The 24708-nt window shown below is 35.7% G+C and overlaps 1 protein-coding gene and 1 long non-coding RNA gene across 3 annotated transcripts in view; one reads left to right on the top strand and one right to left on the bottom strand.

Moving 5' to 3' along the window:
* Positions 1-1221: 1221 nt before the first annotated feature.
* On the bottom strand, positions 1222-12805 carry LOC108540090 (uncharacterized). Of its 2 annotated transcripts, XR_001888583.1 has the most exons (5): positions 12664-12805; positions 12244-12402; positions 9551-9658; positions 6905-6977; positions 1222-1462 (listed from the first exon to the last, which is right to left on the bottom strand). It is a non-coding gene; the product is annotated as an uncharacterized LOC108540090 (long non-coding RNA). The 2 variants fall into 2 exon arrangements; XR_001888582.1 differs by lacking the exon at positions 6905-6977.
* Positions 12806-12967: 162 nt separating this feature from the next.
* Positions 12968-24708, top strand: part of AHR (aryl hydrocarbon receptor) — a 49278-nt gene continuing 37537 nt past the window's right edge. Inside the window, 2 exon segments of the mRNA XM_017889073.1 lie at positions 12968-13670; positions 24345-24532. Coding sequence (XP_017744562.1) covers positions 13606-13670; positions 24345-24532 — 253 coding nt within the window. The 5' untranslated portion in view covers positions 12968-13605.

Raw genomic sequence — 24708 nt, 5'->3', positions numbered from 1 at the left:
GCTAATGTTTGTATTTTTAGTAGAGGCAGGGTTTCTTCCTGACCTCAAGTGATCTGCCCACCTTGGTCTCCCAAAGTGCTGGGATTACAGGCATGAGCCTATTTATATAAAATTTCCAGAATATGCAAATCCACAGAAGCAGAAAATAGATCAACATTTTCTAATAGCTGGCAGAAGGAGGAATGGGTAGTGACTGCTAATGAGTATGGAGCAGCTTTTTGGGATGATGAAAATGTTCTGAAATTAGTACTGATAGCTTCATAATCTTGTGAATATACTAAAAACCACTGAACTGAACACTAAAATGATAAATGTTATGGTACATAAATTTTATTTCAGTTTTTAAAAAAGTACTTTTTTACATAGCATTGTTGTAAGACTAAATTAAAGAAAGTATGTAAAGTGTACAGGACCTGTTTTCGATAAATACTAATTCTTATTATTTTTTTAAAGGATTGAATGGTAAAGATGGCTTTCATTCATTTGGGGGAAATAAAATAATTACAGTTTATATGAGATATGGAAAGAGGATACAAGTCTGTTAAAATATTGTTTTCAAAATACTTCATATAGGGCTAAAGAATCAACAGGACCACTTTATCCACATTTTCCTGACTAGTGAAATTTGCGCTAATGTAGGTACACCAAGCTGTGCTTCTTCTAAGTATCACTACAATAACAAACCCCTAGGGATGGACACAGCCCTCCATCCAATAACTGTGTGAACTCCTTACCAAATTATTATTATGACTAATATGTTGGTTGCTATATCACATAATAGATATGAAAAAATACAATGTAATCACAATAACAAAAATGTCAAGAGTTTCATATCATCATTAATAGAGCTACTGGCTGTAGCAAAAATATTTTACATTATCAAAGCTAACCTATAATGTTTTCATAGGTACAATATGTAGTGGTGAACATTTAACTTTAAATAGCACAGCACATTGTAAAAGTCACTCTATGTCATAAGAAGTGTATATAAATAACTGTTTATGATTCTACATCCCTGAAAAATGTGCATGCTGCACTAAATGTTTAATGTGTCCTTGTCCAAAGGGGAATACAATATTAATTTTGTTTTGAGGACAAGTTGACTCCAGACAAAAATAGGTAACAGGTAGGTACAACAATTTTAGAAAATTCTGTTCCTGAGGTTGTGGGATTTTTAGGGAACTTAGCTTTCTCAAGAATATAATTTCAAAAGACACTCTGTAAATTCATCAAAGTTTAATGATGAAGAGACACAATAAATGTTATGAAGTTTAGTGGGGGATACTTTGGAAGTAAATGCCAAAGATTAAAATTTAGAGAAGACCAAAACCACAAAACAGTTCACAAAGTTTTAGCTGAATGAAAAATTGTAAAAAAATCACATCCAATTTCTTCAAACAATTTGTTTCTTCTGAGATTTCGGGTTTAATTTTGGTTATCCCATGACATGTAGTTCACAACACTGGGAAAAGAAGGGAAAAAAAGAAAAAATATATTTTATTTGCATAGTTCATATTTTTAATATTAATGTACATATCTAAGAATGTTTTCTTCATAGAGCTTTCATTCTACTTTTGTTTTATGTGTAATTAAAATGCAAGAGGATTTGACATCCCAAATACTTTTTTTTAAAAATTATACTTTATGTTCTAAGGTACATGTGTACAACGTGCAGTTTGTTACATATGTATACATGTGCCATGTTGGTGTGCTGCACCCATTAACTCGTCATTTACATTAGGTATATCTCCTAATGCTATCCCTCCCCTCTCACCCCACCCCACAACCCCGGTGTGTGATGTTCCCCTTCCTGTGTCCAAGTGTTCTAATTGTTCAATTCCCACCTATGAGTGAGACCATGGAAACCATCATTCTCAGCAAACTATCGCAAGAACAGAAAACTAAATTATTTTTAAATGTTTTTCTGTATATGGTCAGCAGAAAACACAAAATAAAGTGATCCTCCCACCTCAGTCTCCCAAGTAGCTGGGACTACAGGCACGCGCCACCACACCTAGCTATTTATTTTTCATAGAGATAGAGTCTCACTATGTTGCACATTCTCTACCTATCATTTCTTTATTAATTCTAACCTTAATGAAATAGTTCCTGATTTTTAGATTTACCTCCAATTTCCCCATCCCATCTTAAATACTACCACAAACTGTTCTGAAAACTCTTTTCTAAATACACATAAGTTTCCTTCTCAAGAACCCATAATTTCTCCTTGTTCATCAAATCAATTTTAAGTATCAATCCTAAGATACCACATTAACTAACCTAACTTTGCTTATCTAGTTGTATTTTCCCCATTCCCTAACACATACCTTCCACTTCAATCAGACTAATTTTCTTCATTTCCTCAATGTCAGACTCATACTTCTCACTTTATCATGTTTAATTATAAAACCTACTCATCACTTACTTAAATTGTTCCCATACTACAAGATCCATCTTGTGAAGTACTTGTTTGTGCCATATGTTCTTCACAATAACTTATATCTTGTATTGTTTATGACATTTAATCAATAAGCCATGTTTCTCATGTAACTGAAGAATAGGCTGGTGAAATCTTAAGTGCTCAACCAATGTGCATTGAACTGAACTAAATTTATAAGTTAACTTGAATTTATATACTTCAATATTGTACTGTTGAGGTTAAACATCTTAAAAATTACTTTCATATTATTTTATATTATTTATTTGGTCACTTCCAAGTTTTCTCAGTGACAGAGCTCATGAGGTTGAGACCACAGTGAGCTGTAGCTGTGCCACTGCACTCCAACCCAGGTGACAGGGCAAGACCCTGTCTCAAAAATAAATAAAAATAAATGACAGATGAAAACTTTATTCCATCATATGATGTAATTTTATATATGTGGAAGTAAATGAATAAGCTTTCATGCACAGAGCACTGGAAATTTTGATGGAGTTTATTCTGTCCAATATATAAAATTATCTAGGAAAGTAACGAGTACTTAGTGTAATTCTCCTGTTTTCTGAGTTCACCTGTTGAGGAAAAACTGAAGGGTGTTTTCGTAGTCAAGGTTCAAGTGAATTTAAGTCCTGAGGGATGAAAACTAAAATATATATACACGTAAATATTTTAGTAAACTTTCTTAGGAGATACACACACACACACCCCTCCTAAGAAAGTCTCAAGGAAAAAAATATTAGTGGGATGAGCCCTTTTAGGAGAAGCAGAATAAAAGACTGATTACAAATCGAAAAGCCAAAGAAGAAGCCACAGACAGAAATGGAGACAAGATCCAGAAGCCAGGCTGAAACAGGAGGGCAATGAATCAAGCCAGGAAATAACTGATAAGAAGCCCACTGGTGCCTTAATAGGGGCTGAATATGTGGGCTACTTTAAAGGTGAAAAAGTCTCTTGACTCCATAGATACAACAACACATATTTCTAAAAAGAAATTCATTGAAAAGGGGGGAGGAGAATTATTTTATTCCTTTAGAAAGTATAAGATCAAAGCACAGAGCAACATTTTTCCAAATCTGCTCAAATCTTGCCAGATATGGCATTGTGTCAGTCCACTTCCACTTACAGAATTAGTCATAGTGCTTCTAATTATGACCACTGCAATAAAAGTAAAAATACTAGTAAAATGTAAATTGAAGTGAAAACTATTCATTTATAGGAAAGGTATCATAAAACTCACAGACATTCTTAGAACTGGAGATTTATAAAATCTAGATACCAACTGAATAGGCAATTGTTTCTTCTGCATTATTTGCCCAGGAGAACCAATACTTCACAAACTGTGTTTAGACTATATTAGCTGAGCAAAATTAATGACAAGAGAATGCCATGAGACAATTTTGATGGTGGCTTTTCATATCATGAATACTCATCTTTCAAAAGAGGAAGCAATATTAAATATGCTTAATATGGTTTAATCCTCTCAAAGACTTCGTAAGGTATGAATGAAATTCGAACATGTGTGTCAGTTAGGTTTTAGTACAGGAAACTGAGTAAGTTTCAGGTATTTTAAGTAAACAGGGATTTAAAAGAGAGAATAAAATGCTTACTAAATCTTTGAAAAGGCTAGAGAGAGAGGCTCTAGGCTGGGAATTCAGAAATGTTTCCAGAACACTGTAGAACTGACTTATCAGAGAAAAAATGACCTTTGCCTCAATCAGAAAAGTGGGGACTCCAGAAGTCACTACAAAATTTATTGACTTCAAAATCACACCACTGTAGCTACAATTAAGAGATCAGGGAGCCACTACTGCTCACACCCCTACAGCCTCTCAAATCCTAGAACTCAGATGCTGGAACCCATCACAGAAAAAATCATGTTTCCACATCTCACTTATTAGCAGAAAACAATGGAAGCAGCAGGAAGATGACCTCCACTTGACTTTTGCCTCCAAATTTCAACAAGTGCATCTAATTGGATGAAACTTATTTACATTTGGAAGTTTAATGGCACAGGAATCTGGGAGAATGCAGTTGTTAGCTTTCCAGCTGCTGTAGTATAGAAATACACAGTATGAAAAAGTGCAAATGGTTGCCAGTTGGCCATATCCACCATACTGAGATTCAAAGGTTTTACAAATTTCTTATCCAAGGTCACAGAACTTGTGAGTGCTAGAGCAACAAACTTGAATTCAAAGATTTTGGCCACTTGCCCAGTGCTCTTTCCACTACATCAGTCTACAGCACTGATTACTCTCTGAAGACATTTGCCAAAGGAGACATATTTTCAAATCTTGTGCTAATTATATTTTTCACTGAAGCATTAATTCAGGCATCTGTGAACATCGTTACCTTTTAGTCTTATGTCAAACCTAGTTCTTCATCCAAACTCAGACTTAATCTTATTTTACAGTAATTACAGTTAAACCAACACTGCTAGGGTTTAATACCTTTGAGTATTTTTCTCAGCAGGCTTGCTGCTTAATCCATTTAATGTCAGAACAACACAAACCTTCTTATTAAAATGGGGGAAAGGACATTATTAGAGACTGCATTAGTGTTTTTTTCTTCTTTGGGGTAAAACCTACCAATACGGCAATATTTGCACCTTATCTTTTATTTTGTTTTCTGTTGACCATATACAGAAAAAACATTAAAAAAGGAAAGATTTCAGATGTTAAATCCTCTTGAATTCTAATTACACATAAAAGAAAAGTAGAATGAAAGCTCTCTGAAGCAAATATTCCCAGATTTGTACTTTAATATTAAAATTAAAAACAGGAACTATGCAAATAAAATATTTGGACAAAATGAAAAAATATAATGCCTCAGTAATATCTCATTAATATTCAGTTAAATCATCACTTTCATTTCAAATGCACTTTAAAGTAATTTGGGGAACATATTTTAAAATGCACATACAATGACCTAAGTACAAAATTCCTAACATATATCGTAAGAGAAAATATAAATTACTACCTAACACTTCTGATTAGACTTAAGCAACAATACTATGTTAAAATTAAAAAGATGATTACATTCATATAAATAAAAGGTAGATATCATTATCATAGTTAGAAGAGATTTGATTGTGCTCTTTAAACAAGGAAATAATTATTGTCCCAAAGTTGTTAGATCAAGTGGATCTAGTAGTTTTGTGCTAAGAGCATATAGAAAAAAATATAATAGGCTGGGCGCGGTGGCTCACGCCTGTAATCCCAGCACTTTAGGAGGCCGAGGCGGGCGGATCACGAGGTCAGGAGATCGAGACCATCCTGGCTAACATGGTGAAACCCCGTCTCTACTAAAAATACAAAAAATTAGCCGGGCGTGGTGGTGCGTGCCTGTAAGTCCCAGATACTTGGAGGCTGAGGCAGAAGAATGGCGTGAACCTGGGAGGCGGAGCTTGCAGTGAGCCGAGATTCCGCCACTGCACTCCAGCCTGAGTGACAGACTGAGATTACATATCAAAAAACAAAACAAAACAAAAACAAACAAAAAGAAATGACCAAAGACCATAAGTTGTGAACTACAGAAGCTGAAGGCACCTTTATAATGATTTTAGATATACATAATTATATATATTATTTAATATATACATATGTTTGTGTGTGTGTGTACTTTTTTTAAACACTTGCTTTTTAAACAGACTTATGTTGGACATATATTTCAATGTCAAAGATAGTGCTTTTCATTATTCTTTAGGTAAAATAATGAGGTGTACATGACTCTAGTAAGAGCTAATTGGAAAATAATAACATTTGACACTCCTTCACTGTTTTGTTTTCTTATTTTTTGACTATTAATTGAAAGGATGTGTAGAAAATATGAAAATTAAGTGTCAATTTCATGGTGACAGATATTTACCATCTATTTTTTCTGAGCATAACATGTAGTAATATAGAACTCAGAAATTATTGTCTTAAATCAATGCTATTGTTTATTACCAAATTAACCATTATTATTCTAGTCATCTACTGAGCAGTATAGTTTCCAAATAAAACTTAAATTGCCACTTAGAGACCTGACCCTAAAGATGTAATGACATAAAGTGCTCAGTTTTGAGAAGTGTATTTCATTTTGTGTACTGATGTATTTTCCTCATCTTGTTCAGCAGATACTAAAAGGTAAGAAAAGGGCTATTAAGTTACAGCTATTAAGTACTATTTATTATTATTGAAAAAATATCACCTTTAGCTCAACTGATAATGACATTTCTTTTAGAAGGACTGAGTGTTTGTGTGTCTAAAACCACGACCTACTTCATAATTGGCTAATACCTTCAGTATGAACAAACTTTAAGAATAAACTGTTGTATGTGAGGCTATTTCTTTTATTAATATTTCATGTAGGGCATGTTTATAAAGATTTGAGAAAATTCTATCAGAATGTCAACCTTTTTATATCCTAAAATAGGCAAATATTAATTAAAACAAAATGGTCTGGGGGATTGAATTACCCCATACTGACCTCCATTTTTCTCATCATCTTGTTAATGCAGTTCTTACTGAAATTAACATTTGTCTGAACTGTTCAAGAATAACTAAAAAAAATCAAAGTTTGCATTTTATATAATTCATTTGCTTTACATATACAATCAAAGCACTCTAGCAGGATACAGATTGGTGTTTTTAGTAATACAGGTGTATGTCAACTTTCTTTTATAGGGGAGATTTACTTCAAAGAATTATACAAAAAGCTGGCATAAATATGACCACTCACAAAATGTGTTTAAATAATAATACGGAAAAATGCAACACAAATATGTAATGAATATTTGAAAACCCTAGTTTCTGAAGAGTTTAGATAGTGATTGTTTACATTATAATCTACTTGGTATTTCTTTAAATACCAATGTATCCCAAAATAATTATTCGATTCACATGCTTTTCTCTGAAACGTATTTACTTTATGTAATTCTTTATTTAAAGACTCAGATCACCAGAATGAATTCAACCAAAAGCCAGGATTAAAAGAATGTAAGAGATTTGTCCAAGATCTGGGAATAAATTGAATCCTTCCTACTCATTTTCATCAGAAGCCCTTACTTCTGTGAAGGCAGATGGGAGCTCCATCTACATTCAGGCAGGAAGACCACTCAACTAAAGTTTCAAGTTTTACAAGGAAAATTCCTACAGCTTGCTTTAGGAGGGAAGGGTGGAGACCATTCTGTTTTACATGACACTCCACCCTCAGCTATATCCCCTTGATTAATTATGTAACCAGATCTCCTTCATCAACTTACCAATCAGGTAATGGCAGGTATTTCTGATGCTTGGTATGGGATCTGAGTGAGGAGAGTCCTAAGAATATTACTTATAGCAGCTGTTTTGCATAGCATTAATGTGAAAATATTTAACTTGCAGTACAAGTTAACAGTTGTTCCAGAAGTTTTTTTTAAAAAATCTATTATTTTAGCATGTAAGTCTTATAAGTCCTGTCTACTGATACATTAGAAAGTCTTAGAAAAGTCAGCGATTATATACAGGGAAGTGGATGCATAAGAACAAGCAAAAAGGTATTAGTAAGGCATTAGAAACTATTACCATCTTAGTAAAATAACTGGTGAATACAGCAAAATGAATAATTCATGGTTAGTATAAATCAGCTAAATTACTGAAATGCACAACTAACTACACATATTCTTCAGCCCACAGAGGCTGTACAATGGAGATTTGTACACTGTATAACTTTGTTTTTAAACTGGAGAAGTGCAGAAACTTTGAATCTTTTTAAATTTATCTTCCATCTGTTTCCTGTAATATCAAGATTTAGAGCAAGGTCTAAAGCTTTATCTTACGTAAAAGCTAGGTGCCTAATATGTCTCCGTCCTGACCTCCCATGGAAACAGTTATCAGGCTTCAGATATTTTTTTCTCTCAATTTTTTAACCTGGAAGTAAATGGCTATTTATTTTTGCACATATTTTCTTTCTATTGTGCAATTTTTCAACACATGGCAAAGTTGAAAGAATACCACAAATGTTTGTATACCTTTCACAATTGTGTGTGTGTGTGTGTGTGTATATATATATATGAATGTTGCAGCATGTATTTCCTGAGAATAAGGATCTTCTGTTACATAACCACAATACCTCTATCACCTGTAAAATCCCGATTCCAGGACACAACCTAGATAAATCAAATAAAAATTTTTGTGGTGGAGCCAAGGATCAGTAATTTTTACAGTTCTCAAGTGACTACAATACACAACAAATGTTGAGAACCACTGTCCACATATTAATTAAATTTGTTAAACATTTTCAGTAAAGAATACATTTTGTTTCTTAATATGAATAAGAATGATAGCCTTTTAAAGTTTAGCAAATCTAAATTATATATTTTAGGTCAGCGTTTTACAATAAGTTACTTTTCCTTAAGTTGTTCTTATCAAGTTAATAATTTTCTGTTAAATAAATGTATTTTATCTTAATTTCAGTTTCTTCTATATCATGATTTAAAATGCAGAAAGTATGTATTGTTATGTAGATTCCAAATATATTTATCTCCAAAGTTAAATGGATTTTAGTTAAAAATGATATTTATACATATATATTTTAATAAAATGTTTAATAAATTAGACATGAATCTTAGCACGTGAAACACAAAGCTTTTTTTATAACTTTCCCCATAATCAAATTTCAAATTAGTGAGAATTAAAGGGCTGGAAAGAAAAAAAAATCGAAATCCAAACTTACTGCATGTTAACATTTTAATAATGTACTTTCATGTGTTAAAAACCTAAATGTTTCTTACAACAAAGCATTATCCACAAGTGAATTAAAAAAATTCTGACTAATAACAAATTATTCCTATATTGTAGTTTCTTTGTCAGAATTAAGATTAGCATTATCTATTAATTACTTCTCTGTGGCTTCTATGACACTGTTGTATCCAAGCAACTAAAGAAGACATTAAGCATTTAGATGTCTATGTCTGTTCTTCAGTGTTAAGAGTAAAAGCAAGCAATGTGTAAACTGATTATTTTTAATAAACGAATCAGAACAGTTCAAAGTGAGATAAGTTATACATTTTAGACTGGAGTAGAAGTCACAAGACCCAGATTCTAGGCTATGATTAGCACGGCCCTTGATCTCTCTGGGCCTGAAGTTTCTCACCTGTTAAATGAAGGATTTAGTTATGCCAAAGGTCCCAAACTTTCTCAGTTCACAGCATTCCTAGTGTCTCAGTCAGTTTTTCATGGTGTTGCAAGCTAAAAGAAACACCTAACAGTTCCATTTATTAAACAGTTAAATCCAAACTTATATTTGTCTATCCTAACAACTTAGTAGCTATTTAAAAAATAATATACCTTAACATTTTTCATCTTAATGGGATGTGCACATCTGTTGGGCACTTTATAACTTCTCAAACCTTGGAATAAACTTGGCATCCACCACCCTCATTCCTGTTCTACAGTAATTTTCCCATAGTCCTTGTGTTTTATTACAGCAATTTACAAAAACACAGCCTCACAAAGATATGATGATGTTGTCAAAAGGAATAAAGTACAATTTAATGTGTAGAAGTTCTGAACTACCTCAACAAAGTGGTTTGCATGGTGTCCAACTGATGTCACTGTGCTGGCCTTGAAAATTTAAAATATTCCATGATAGTGTCCCTGTAAGTTTGTTGTGTACTGAGGCTCCTGGGGTGCCTCAGTACATAGTTTAGGAAGCATAGACTACCCTCTGTAAAATACTTCATATAGTTACAATGTGTGCTGTAAACTGTAAAAGCAGGGTATGAGTGAAATAGATAATTCTGAGGGCCTGAAGTAAGGAGCTGCAGAATTGAAGAGGAGATTAAAAAGTGATACATGTTCAGTCTGCATGAAATACCCCTTCCTCCCCAGGTCACCTATAAAATGCCTACCCATGCCTCAAAACTCAGTTCAAGCTCCCTCAGGGTAACCTCCCCTTACCAAGTCAAATCCACCTATTATACAATCTCAGAGTATTCATTTCACAGTACTTGTTCCGGTTGTAATTATACATTCATTTGTGTAACTATCTGATTAATTCTTGTCTCTCTCATTAGAATGGAAGCTCTAAGAGGAAAGAACATGTCTGATATCGCTACCATAACCCACAGCGTCTGGTATATTACAGGGGCTAAAATCTTGCTTAGTGAAATGAACTGTGATAGAATAGGTTGAGCATTCATTTTGATTATTTTCCTTTATTCAAGAACAGCTAATATTTATAACAGCATTCCTAAAATATTTTTCTCATACTATTTCGCAGGAGAAAGAAACCCATATACATACAGCTGCATCTGAAACCTCAGAAAGTAAGCTCAACCCAATTTATTAAAAGGATGCTCTTTGAATAAGGTAATCAAATGTTCACTGACTCTTATAGCCAAAGTAATTGTTATGAGAAAAAAATCATGTAACTACAAAAAAAAAAAAAAAAAAAAAAAACTAAAACTGCTCACAAAAAATTTTTTAAATCTTAGCAGATGGCCACAAACCATACTTTGAGAACCATGTTCCACAGTGCCAGTACAGGAAGTTTCTAGATAATGGCAGCTCATTTTTTTTTAAATTGCATTACACTATACAAGTTTTATTCACATACTAGCAAAACAAAGTAAGTTCAGTTACTATCAAAATGAATTCTGGGAATTTTATTGATATTCAATTTTAATCTTAATTATGCAAATATCTGTTACTTAACTAAGACTGTGTAACATAACACAGCATATGACTTCTGGATAATGAAAATAACCCTAAAGTTAAACATAAAAAATAAGGGTATGAACGTTAAAATAAGGTGGAAAATGACTGTACCAAATAGCCAACAACCTTAAAAAGGGTAGAATTTTTTTAAATCACTAAATTAAGATTGGTTCATTGCATTTAGTACATCTTTTTTATAAAGAGGAGTTATAAGCTACAGAATTAATATATTATGTTTTGATATAAAATTTTCACCCTTCAAATTCCTAGCTAGGAGGAAATTATTCTTTTACATTTACACGTTTTGAGTAAGCACAGATAAATGAAGAAATGAAAGAGAAGGGAAAATAGAGATGATTAATTTTGCCTCTGCAATTGCTAACTCATCTAACTATCCCAGTGTACACTGTCTTCTTTGGGAATTTGCTCCATCTTTTTCCTCAAACTGAAAGCTGGCTTACTGAGGCTATCGCTTTCCTATAAGCTCTCCCAAATACTGCCTAATTATTTTCTCTTATCACACATTCAGGATATAGGGTGGATGTCCACCTACTTCCTTGTTGTCACTTCCCAGATCACTTTTACTTTATGCTCTTCTAAAAAAGATCATCAACCACAAAACGCAGTTGCTCTTTTGTAGCTCATGCTAGAATACCCTCTTTGTTCCATCTCCTTCATCTTTCTGATCCAAAATTAGTAGCCTACTACATCTCACCCACCGTCCTTCTTTCCTCCAGCTGTGGTAGAGAACTGCTCCTCCAACTTTATGCACATTTGAATCACCTGGGAGTTCTTGTGAACTTCGGGTTCTGATTTAATAAGGACACCCAAAGAGTCTGCATTTCTTAATAACTCTCATAAGAAGCTGTGGAGTACTCTGAACAGCAAAGTACCAGAAGTGCTGTTTCTGTTAGTATCTAAACTATTAGTCCTAATCTCCCATTTATGCTTTGGCACTCATTCCCTCCTGCTTTTGCTATCTTAATATCTATCATTCCTTAACTGTTCCCTCAGGTTCCCTACATAGTTTATCTCCACCCCTCTAAGCTGCTCAGTATCGCCCATTAAAGAACTAAACCAAAACAAAACTAGAAAACCCTCATTGAACCCTTCACTCCCCCTACATACCATCTGATGTGTCTCTCATCCACAGTTAAACTTGGAAGAATTGTCTGCTTTGAGGATGTCATTTCATCATCTCCAGCAATCCTGTACCCACTTCAGTGTTATTTGCAGGCCTATTACCCCACCAACACAGCATTCACGAAAATTATCAATGACTGCACACTGAGAAGAATGACATTTTCAGTTCTAATTTGAATTTCTCAACAGCATTCAATACGGTTAACTACTCCCAATATTTTTCCACATTGTCCTCCATGACACAACACATAATAGTCCCCTTATTATCTATTTTCCTGTCTATTGTAAAGACTTCCCCCACCCCAATAAAGGTCAAGGAAACCCCTAGTCTTCAAGTTTCAACTCAAATCTGGCCTTCTGAAGCCTCCCCAATTAGGAAAATATACAGTCCCATTGGTTGTCTACCAGTTAATTGTAATTCTTAGCCACAAGTCAGCTGAACCACCGTCTCTCAAACAGGCGAAGTTAAGCTCTATATTTGGCATATCTTGATATACTTTGTATAGTCTAGCTACAATGAGTTTGCCTATGCACGAAGATGGCTACCGGCGGGGGGGGGGGGCGTCGTTACGTCCTACGTCATCACGTGCCGGGATGAGGGTGGGGCCCTCAAGGAAGATGGAATGGAATCCAGATGGGCGGGGGCAAGCAGGACGGGGCGGGGCTACGCGGGATCTGGGCGGGGCGGGGCCGGTGAGGGGTCGGGGGAGCTTGTGCTATTCAGCCGGTGCGCGCGGCGGCGGGAGGCAGTGGCTGGGCAGTCCCCTCGACGCTCTGTTCCGAGAGCGTGCCCCGGACCGCCAGCTCAGACCAGGGGCAGCGGTGTAGCCGAACGGAAGCTAAGAGCAGCTGGGACTGGTGGCTGGCCCCCGAACTCCGCAGGCGGGAAGCACCCAGGATTTGGGAAGTCCCGGGGGCAACGCAGCGGCGCCTCCCTCACCCAAGGGGCCGCGGCGACGGTCACGGAGCGCGGCGCCACCGTGAGCGACCCAGGCCAGGATTCTAAATAGACGGCCCAGGCTCCTCCTCTGCCCGCGCCGCCTCCGCCGGTGTAGACGGCACCTGCGCCGGCACCTGCGCCGCCTCGCTCGCGGGTCTCCGCCCCTTGCCCCCCCTTACGGGGCCAGGCCGGGGCAGCTCACCTGGACTGGCGCGGGCTGCGGGAGCCTGCGGGAGCCGAGGCGCGGAGGCGCGGCGCCCACGCCACTGTCCGGAGAGGACGCAGGTGGAACGGGCGCGGCTTCGCGGAACCCGGCGCCTGCCGCCGCCGTCGTCCCTGCCGACACCGGGTCCCGGGGACCCGGCCGCCAGTGCCCGGGGAGTAGCCGCCGCCGTCGGCTGGGCACCATGAACAGCAGCAGCGCCAACATCACCTACGCCAGTCGCAAGCGGCGGAAGCCGGTGCAGAAAACGTGAGTGTCCCGAGCGCGTCCTCATCGCGGGGGCTGGGCGCACAGGCACGCGGGTGCGGGAGGCAGCCCCACCCCGCCCCCAAATCCCTGCGATCCTGGGGATTAGGTTCATTCCCGGCACTGCCAGTGGAATCGAGATTTGGAGGCCGGTCGGGAGACCGAGGACTTGAATTCTCGCGTTTTCAATGATTGCATTTTAAAAATTGTCCTTCCACCCATCCTCTTCCCCCTCACCGGTGCATACACACCCTCTCACATTTGTAAATTTGTTCTCTCTGATTTGGTCCTGATTTGTTGACAGCTCTGATCTGCCTTGGGCTAATGGATTAGTTAGTATAAACCTGTCTTGAAATCTCCTTCCACTTTTAATATCCGCATGGGTTAGGTTAGAGGACAGTCTTAATTCTCATTCTTGGTAGCTAAACACATGCTGACTTTTACGAAGGGGCTGAGTGCCTCTAAAGGTACTTTTTGGTCCCCACCTACTGGCTTTCTGTTGCGCTCTTATTTACTTATTTGGCAGCAATTTTGTAGCGCTCATCGTGACCATATCGGTAAAGTGGATAGACGTGGTAGCAGGTAGGAGTGGATGCAACGGACAGGATACGGTGGAGGATTTGTATTCTTCAGACGTCTTTTTCGGAAGCTTGCTTATCACTTTTGGGGTGGCTGTAGAGTCCGTATCATAAAAGATTTAGAACTGCATTTGAGAGAGGTTTTCATTCTTAACATTTACCTCTAATTCTTTTCCCCTTCAAAGTTTTGTTCTAATTGAGTGAGTACAAACTTGCTTTTGTCGTTGTCGGTTGATTTTGGTGGAATATTTGTGTGAGATGGCAAATACTTTATTTTCTTGTGTGTCAGAAAAAAGTATCCGTGCTGGAAACTTTTCCTGTTGTGTGGTGGTTGTATTCATGTGTTTGTTCCAATTTTTTTATTTCTAGTTTTATCTCTGAGTTACTTTACCTGCATGTTTTTCAAGTTTTCGTAAACAATTTTAAGAACTCTTAAACGTCCTCTCAGACCAAATCAGAAGTGTGCGTTTTGCTTAGACTCCAACCGCCACTAATGGGAACCAGAAAAATAACACTTTAAGATTTACATTTAAAACCAGTTATTGGTTTAAAGTTTCATTCTAAAATTTTAGTTTCCTTTCAGAATTTCAGTTATCATAGTTCTTCAGAACTAGACTTATGAATTGGCATTAACAGAGAATAATCTATAAATAGACTGATTAAAATATGGAAGTTTTATGGTACAGTGTGTTTTAAGGGAATGTTGTCAAACCAGCAGTTTTCTACCTTGGCAGTTTGAGACATCGGTTTATAATACTTTTAATTTTGTAGAATGGTTTCTTATATTAAAGTATGTTTGTCTTATTTGGCATTGTCCTTCATGGTTAGTAGGAAGCATCCCAAATGTCTGTTCTATGTGTTTATTAATGCAATGATATACTTAGCATCATATATAATAGGGATGTCATAGGTTTTACGTGTATAGTGAGAAAACAGGAAGATGTCCCTGATGTGTTTTTAAGATACTGGATTTCAGTTAGGGTGTTATAAAAGGACCTGGGTGGCTTTGTAAACAAAAACAAATGCCATAATTTTGTATTCATTATACAGTTTAACATTTATGGATTTTAGTTATTTTGCGTAAAATGTACTTTTTATTAGATTATCCTAATACACTTTCTTAGTCTTTAATATGCTTGTGTTAATTTCTTATAACAAAAGTATTTTTCCCATTCACCCACATTTTATTTTGTTAGCATAGATGTTTATCAGATCTCTACCGAGCACCATATATTGCTTCTAATCATACAAATGCCTTAAATATCACCAGCTTCCTCTGTAAGAAAAGGCTAGTGCTGGTATTTTCTTTATCAAGTGAAAGTGTTTATATAAATTATTTTACCTGAATGAAAATTGTTAATTTTATAATGCAGTAAATCAAAGTTTATTTTAGAAATGAAGTCATTAAACCTGATATTAAATTTGAGTTTTAAAATTAAACTACTAGTCTGTGACCTAATGAGCCCTAAAACCTGCCAACATTGGGGAAAATAGATCTTGTTGAGCTGAAAATGCTATCCAGACCTACTTAACTTTGACCTCTTAAATGAGAGCCATTTTATGTTATTTACAGATAAAATGTGCTGTAGCATAATTACAGGACTGTTTAAAAAGACAACTATTTAAATATAAATTTTATGGAATATATATATTCCATAAAATTTTGGACTAAAGTAGTTGACAATTGTAACCTGAGGCTCTTTCAATCTTGAGATGAATTTATTAAGAAAAATCAACCCCCCCTAGTGGCGGCTCTCACATTGAAAATTATCTTTATTAGTAGGAAATACATTTTAAATGTGTTCAATTTAATCCCACTGAAGTATCTTGAACTTTCAATAAATGTTTCCTTTCTTTTTGGAGTAATGAAAGTTGGGAAATTAAAGGCTCTGAAGCAACTTTACATCTAATTCATGTTCCTACTTTAAAGAAGAAAATATCGAAGATGACCTTCATTATAGAATCTACTCTAACTTTCCTTAGACTGTTGCCCCATACTTAGTAACCCTATTCAGAAAAAGAGAACAAATCCTGTGTTTATTCTCTTTGGAAATGAAAGTGTTTGTTTATTTTGTCTCATGAAGATAGTCAAAAGGCAATTATAGAATTAAATAGAATGTTTTCCCTAGTGATAATTTTGGATATATTTTGTATTTTAAGGTTTTAATAATAAAGAATAAGTTGTAATGGATTTCAGCTTACCTATACATAGAAAGTTAGCACTGTATGTTGGCAAATAATAGGTGTTGAGAAAAGGGGATCTACACTTTAAAATGATACCAGCTGTAGTGGTGATTAAGCCATCATGAAGTGTCAGAACTAAAAGTCACTTCTGAGCCTTAGCTGATCCTTCTTTAAAATGCATACTGATAAAAACTTTTACTTCTATTAACATATTAATAATAATATATAAAAACATTTTCTGTCTTGCTATTCATTCTTTTTAAATGTCATGAATTTCATACATGTACTGAATTGTATTACTTACATAATATTCATTAAATGTTTTATATAAATTTATGGTGCCGTTTTTAAAATAGCATCTAAAATAAAAGAATGGGTCTTTTCAACCCGGGGGGCGGAGCTTGCAGTGAGCTGAGATCGGCCACTGCACTCCAGCCTGGGCGACAGAGCCAGACTCCGTCTGAAAAAAAAAAAAAAAAAAAAAAATGGGTCTTTTCATTTACATAATTATTTATCCATCATTTTTCTTTCAAATAGCTTGATTTAGATGGCATATACATAGTAGTTATGGACACTTGCTTGTTAGGACTATGAAATGAAGTAAGTGAAAGTGTTTGGTTATAGATGACACTAAATGGCAAAAAGAGGAAGCAGGTATAAATTGAAAGCACTGGATCTAAACTAAAAAATGAGGTCTAGTTTCTTCACTGTTATAGATCTGGGCAAGTTTCTCAACCAATAAAGCAGGACAGTCAGCACCTGTACTGCTACTCTCACAACTAAAACAGAACAAAAAATATATAAAAACTCTGAAGACTGCTAAAGATATAAATGAAACAGAAACATAAATTATATTCTTTTAGCTTACATTATCACAGAACAATCAATTCTCCCGTGAAACAGTAAGAGGCAGTATATGATTATGTTCTCAATTACGGCTACAGCTGAAATGTGCTACTTCACTGGTGAATAAATTTACATAGTACGTGCTTACTCATATATTTAATTAAGACAGTTACTTAGAAGTAAATACCATACAAATCTTTTACAATAGTACCTTTCTACTTCCACGCTTCTTTTAAAACTGATATTTTGCTAGTGGCTTAATATAACAAAAAATGACTGTTTATTAGCACTTATTCTGATAAAAGCGTGCCCAATTCTTTACATCATTTTCTTCATTTTTGTAATAGTACCAAAGAAAGGTAGTAGGATTTAAGTTTATACATAGGGAACTGAGATTCAAATTCAGAGTTGCTCAGGTAATGAAAAAGAGTTTGGATATTGGATCCCAGGTCTTTTGGCTTCAAAGCTTGTGTTCTTACTGACTTGCGTTCGTACTATCCAGGTGAACAGATTCAGTGATGCATGCAGTACAGCCATATCCTAGAGATTTTCACTGTTTCTGCTCGGATAGTGTTACAGCTGAAATAAATTATTTGTCATTTCCCATACATGATTTGTACTTGCCTATCTCCATACTTGTGTTTTACGTCCTTTCATATTAGAGTCTTTTCTCCTGTCTTAAGGATTTGCTACCTGCTTCCCTTCCCCTTTGAAACGTTGTTTGTTTTTAAAGATGGCATAATACTCTGTTGTGCTAATATTCTGTAATTTATTTAACTGTTTTTGTTTTGGGAGAAAATTTTATGCTCAACCATTTAATACTTTAATATTTCAGAGAATACCCTTGGGACATGTAAATTTTTATGCGAATTCATTTTTTTAGGAAAAAATTCCTGTAACGGAATTTTGGTATAGTAAAGTATGTGTTGTTTTAAGGTTGAACCAAAGTGTACACTCCAAGAGATAGTGTCAGATTAAGAAAAATTTGCTAATTACAATCCCATCATCAATCTGGGGATGTGACTATATCTTTGCATTTTTGCTTAAAAAATATTATTGTCAATTTCATAGGCAAAAGTGTGGTTGGTAATTAAAGTTATATGTTGGGATCGTGGTTGTGTATAGGAGAAGCACTTGTATTAGCAGATTTTCTACTTAGGTTGTCCTTTACATATTCGTTTGTTTTGTCTTACATTTTTCAGTCGTCTTTTAGTTTGTTCTTCTTACTTCTTTCTATTGAAATTTGTTTTAAAATGTATTCCTATTAAATAACACTGGCAGACTTCAGAAGTCAATTATATATGTGGCACATCTTAAGTATAGCATAGTAGGCCTTATCTTTTGATGTCTTACTGTGGTAGTTAGGGATTTTAGCCCTCTCTTGTCTCTCCTTAACCTTTTTCACCATCCCCCATCCTCCCAATATATTTTATCACAATTTTAGGTTATATACACATTAGCGTTGTATTGTTTTTGACTGTATGGTGTTTACTGTTGAGCTAAGTAATATACTGTGATTACATTTTCCTTCCTGTTCTATACTATTATTGATTTCTTTTCTACCATCTTCCTGTTTATTTGCGTCTGGGTTTAGCTGTCTCTTAGGTTCATTGGAGACAGAGTTTGTGTTTCTGGCTCCTGCTTTTCTTGTTTTGGTGTGATTTTCTGGAAGAGAAGGGTAATTGCAGAAAGCTAGGTATTCTACCGTCACGGAAACAGAAGTGTCTTGCCTGTATTTAAGACCTGATTCAGATGCCACATCTCCATGAACTCCTTTACAGCACCTGTGTTACTGAGCAATATATTATGCTTGATTTTGCCATGTTATAAAATATATTTCCTCCTAGTAGGAAAAAGAGTGTCTTTAAAGATAAGACTATCATTTGTCTTTGAAGCAACGAGAGCTTCCCAGTATAGTACCGTGCACATAGTACATATTTGAGATGCGCTAATTTAACAATTATCTACCACTTAAAATTTTTTTGTAATGTTTTAGTGCTTCTGGTAAGGTAGATACATTTTATGTGGGTTTAAGGGGAAATAAAACGTGTATTTGCATAGAAGAAGGGGAAGGGAAACAATGAGTTTTCAGGATTATGGAACTTATATGGTTTCTAGGCCATATTTCATTTTCCTGATTTTCCCTGCTAATGTCTTGTGCTAGAAACTATGCTGTTTATATTTCATCATCTCTCCTCAGGTATAGCAAACAAAAGGGAAAGGAAAGAACTCATCACAATTATAGGGCAGCAGCAGGAGGGTGGCAGAAGACTTCTGACTCATTAAAAGTGGCTTCCAGCCAGAATTCTCAGAAGTTTTTGTAGATGTTTTTGACGCATATAGGGAAATAAAATATCCAGCTGTGTTCAGCCTAATAGTGAAGTTGGGATCTATTTGTGCTATGTGTCCCCTCCATTACGTTAAGTACATAGTTTATGATTGTAAATATTTGAAATTTATATTCAGAGATAAATATGGATGCACTGAAGCTGGGGGAAGGAAATGAAGAATGAATGGGGTTAAGAGTTGGGCTTTATTGGGTGTAAGTAGTATGGTAGGGGGATTTTATTGAGGAACACTTCAGATTTCCTAGCTGTTGGATGGAGAGTAACACCATAGTTAGTGCTGAGAAATGGGTGCCCAACTCCTGGGGAATGTGAATGGAAGGGCAGTCAGGTACAGGTACTGGAAATAAAGATAAACAAGTTATGGGTAAGTAGACCAAAGCAGTAAGAGTAGATTAAATCACGCTGAGGAAAAATCCGATAGAGCAAACTCAGTACTGTAAGAGGTAATCTCTTGTTAAAAAAATGTCACTTTAATCTCATAGGATTACTGAAACCATATCTTTGCATGTCATTTTGAGGTTTTATAACGAATATTATATAAAGTTATATATATACACATATATACATAAATATACAGTTATATTTATGATTAAACTTGGTTAATTTTTTCAGCATTACTTCAAACACTGGCTACAAATGATGAACCTTATAGACATTTTTGATGGAGATCTTAAAAGACTTTCAAGATAGCATTCAAACTGTCATTGGGCATACTGTTGGGCCTGTTACCACCAGCAGTTAAGGCTTGCAGGACTTCTAAACAGAAGTGTGGCATGCAGTCAGCTAGATTCTTGATTTCATAACAATTTTGATTACAGATTGGGACAAGATTTTTGAGGTAAAGGTTTCAAAAAATAATAAGTTGCTCCTTTGCCTGACCAACATCATATGGTCTATTTCAGGAGGTATTTGAACTCCAGAGCTCCCAAATCCAATCTTACAGGGATGTTTATTTATATTTCAAACAGCCTTTTCCTTAAATAATGGTTAGCAGTGTCCTTTGGTATTGATTCGAAGACAATACAAAAGTAAAAATATTAGCATAATCCAAGTCAAGTGTAGTTAATGTAAGATTACTCTCTATTTTTAATTGTTCTGTATATCTTCAAGATGTATGGATAGATATTAAATATTTTCACAAAATCTGTACATTTCTCACAAAATCAGTGAAAAAGTGGGTCAAATGAATTACCTTTGTTAGCTTTAACAATCTGACATTTTAAAAGCTTCAAATCCAGTACATTTGAATTGTTAAGTTCAGTGGGTACTTCTCAGCCCTGACCTTAATTCCTCTGTGTATTTGACTTTCTTCTATGACCTCCAAAATATTCTACCCTGGTTCTTTTCCTGTCTATCATTTCTCCTCTGTGTCTACACCTCTTCCATAGCCCTATACCTAAATGTTGGTATTGCTGAGGTCTATCCTCAAGCCACTTTCTTCCTTTTCTGGTACAGCTCTCATTAGGAAATGTAGTTGTTTTTCCAAGCTACAAGTCGCAGAACCATTTGCAACCTCTCCTCAATGGTTTCCTCTTCCTTGCTTCCTATACCGAGTTAGTTTAGTTCAGTGAACATTTGAGTCTGGCTTAAATCTCTCTTCAAGCCAGTCCTTTCCTAACCTCACTGTCACTGCCTTTGGTCAGGTTGTGATCATTTCTTTTCTTGGCACTTTTGGTCAGCAAACATTAATTGAGAATCCACTCTGTGTCAAACATTATGCTAGGCATTAAGGATACAAAAATGATTCAAGCTTATGTAGAAATAAGGGTGTTAGGCAAACAAGTATAAGCAATTAGGTTACTTGACAATGGAAATTTGCTCTCATATTAAATACTTTATGAGACACATAGTAATACATTAGAAGTGTAGACAATTTTGCATTATGAAAAGCAAGCCTCAGAAGCTAGTGTGAGGTTGAATATTGTAAGGAGCCAGCACAAGATAGGCAGCACATGAAGGGATACCCACATGAAGGGATACCTTTATGTTACTATTGGTTTTCCCTATATCGTAGCATCTTGCCTTGTTTCAGTGTTTGTGTTACTTTCTTCTCTCCAGTGTTTCATAATCATTACTGGAAAGCTACCAAGAGTGCAGGACTGGATTGTATACAGATTTTCTATTTATGTGAAGTTGTTTGTATGGAATATTCCTTAATGGAAGCATTGTATAAGGCATTTGTATAAGAAGTCAAATGGGGCAGAGTTGCTAATCCGTTGTGAGGTTGGTCAGGGAGGACTTCGTGAAAGTGATGTACTTGAGCGGGGACTTGAACCGGGTGGAACATAACAAGGAGGTTGTATGAAAGCACCAAACCACATGTTGTAACTGTAAGTAATTTCTTAGCTCTGGGGTAGAATAGACAAAAATGGCTTTGACTAGATTAAATGAAGCCAGAGGGGTAGATGAAGCTAGAAAGATCATGAAGGATTTTGCGTGCCAAGCTAAGGAACATGGACAGTTCAGAGCTACTGAAGGATTTTAATCAGAGGAGTGACATAGTCAGATTTATGTTTTAGAAAGAAGTTCCTGGCATCCCAGAATCCTAACTTCAGCGAACCCTGCCCTGCTTTCTGTATTCTCTATCACCAGAGTCAGCTTGGTAAAACACAGGCTGATCTTGTAAATCCCAGCTCAACACTTAAGAACAGATGCCTAAGTCCAATTTTCTACTGTTACTTTGCTATCTCCTCTATCTTGAACATTTTTGCATCAGACACCCACATGGCTCACTTCGTTTTACTCATGTCTGTGCTGAAACATCTCATCAGAGAGACATTCCTAGGCTATCCAAACCAGCATCACTTCTGTCACCCCTTAGTTTCTTACCTTGCTTTATTTTTCTTCTTAGCACTCACCCCCCCTAAAAGTTATATGTTTATTTGTTTATTTCTGCATCCTCCACCTAGGATGTAAGCTCCATAACAACAGGAACTTTTGTATATTTTGTTCACCTGTAAGTGTTTTGTTCTGGGCACTTGATAGGTGTTCAATATTTGTTGAAAGAATGTGGCCCCAACCACCTTTCTTCATTTCTCTCTTTCTCCCTGTGCTTCTCCCTTCAGATGGGGGAATTCTCACAGTTCACCAATGCTTAGTTATGCCTCCTCCTGAAATCCTGTCCCTCCCTCAAGACCCATCTCAGATACCACCTTTTCTGTAAAATCTTTTTTCAAGCAGTTGCTGCTTCTGCTTAGCTCCCATAGCACTTGTTGAATATTTAGAAGAAAAGTGTTTACCTGGGCTGTCCAGGATGTGATAGATATAAATAAATACTTGATAGTGGTTATTAATTAACCAGTAGAGAATTGCACAATGAGGTAGACAAGCATTATAGGCAAAGTTTGAAATTCAGTTGGTTAAGTGGAGAAATGCAGTAATTAGGTGTGACTTGAAAATTGTTTATAAATGCAGTATCATTAGGGGAAAATAGCTAGGGGAACCATCACCAATTTCTATTATATACACAGTTGTACAAACAATCTGGAGATGGTATCTGTCAATACATACATACACACACACACATCATTTTACCGATGTATTACCTTTTTTGTAGAAATATTTACTTTTCATCTTCTTTCTGCCTAAAGTGTTACTTCTCCACATACATCATTGAAAAGAAATTATCTAGAAATGTTTCGATTGGGTCATATTAATAGCACTATGCCCAGGCCAATTTCTCCTTTCTAAAAGCTAATATAATTCCATTTGAATTGTCAGAAATGTCTTTGTCATAAGAAAATGCTGGATAATAACTTTTCTGGCTAACAGGAAGGTATAGAGATATAAGGTATAAATTACTTTGGTTTTCCAATTCAGCATGGGTATCTGATGATCCTTAAATTCACTTTAAGTGATTAATGTCTGCTGTGAAATCCTGGCTAGGGTCTTTGTGTGAAGTTGTTCCACTTCCCATTTCTGAACTCATATTCCTCTTTGACCCATGAGTGTCTTTCTTCTCAGATGAATATCATGCTAAATTGTTTAGGGTTTCATTGAATTTTCTAATTGAGACACAAGCTATGAAAGCTAATAATTAAATAGAATTATTATCTGCATGTAAAAGCAAAAATTGCCAGTAATCACCATTAACCTCTAATATTTGCCAACAAGAAATGTAAATAGCAAAAGTCAATTTTATTCTTTTAATATTTGAGGACCACATTAGATGGCTAGAGGACCATCTGCAGGTGCCAGAGGGGCTTTGGGCCATTATCTCTAATGAGTTGAAAGTAAATAAATACAGGAAGCTGGTGATATGAAGATAAATACTTTATTTAGGGTTGTCCCTATTTATTGACAACATCAGTGATGCTGAGATGCTTCCTGTGGAAGATAGCAAAAGGAGTATGGTTTTCATATAATTCATCACAAATATCTCTTTTTTTCCCACCAAACAATGGCTAATGCATTTGAGAGGGGGAAAAAAATCCCAGTAGATCTGTTAATTGGGAATCACTATACTACAAATCCATGAAGTATAAGCAAACATTTTCCTATGATGCGTTCATAAGCTTTTTAATGAAATATTAGGAAGAATTTAACCCATTCCCTTGTTTTCTTAAGATGTGAAAGGAAGATTTTAGAAAGACTTATGTAAACTTTAAGTAGACTTTAAAAGTTTGTTGTGTTAGAGAAATATTTGAGATGTTATAATGCAATACAAATTTTTGCTTTATTTTTTTTAAAGGATTTTTTATGGTATTTTGTTTGTTTTTCAGAGTAAAGCCAATCCCGGCTGAAGGAATCAAGTCAAATCCTTCCAAGCGGCATAGAGACCGACTTAATACAGAGTTGGACCGTTTGGCTAGCCTGCTGCCTTTCCCACAAGATGTAATTAATAAGTTGGACAAACTTTCAGTTCTTAGGCTCAGTGTCAGTTACCTGAGAGCCAAGAGCTTCTTTGATGGTAAGACAGAAGATTTAATTTGTCTGTGATAACTTATAAAAAATACTTGTATTAAATATAGCTGTTTCTGTGTTAATAACTATAAAAATTAGCTATATTTGGAAAATTTATTGCTGTATAGTAAAACTTCAGTGGCAAAGCCAGATTTAGAAGTCTTTTTTTTTTTTTTTTTTTTT

Source organism: Rhinopithecus bieti, unplaced genomic scaffold (assembly GCF_001698545.2).
Source record: "Rhinopithecus bieti isolate Rb0 unplaced genomic scaffold, ASM169854v2 scaffold_16834, whole genome shotgun sequence".
Taxonomy (NCBI): domain Eukaryota; kingdom Metazoa; phylum Chordata; class Mammalia; order Primates; family Cercopithecidae; genus Rhinopithecus; species Rhinopithecus bieti.
This window is presented reverse-complemented; position numbering and strand designations above follow the sequence as displayed.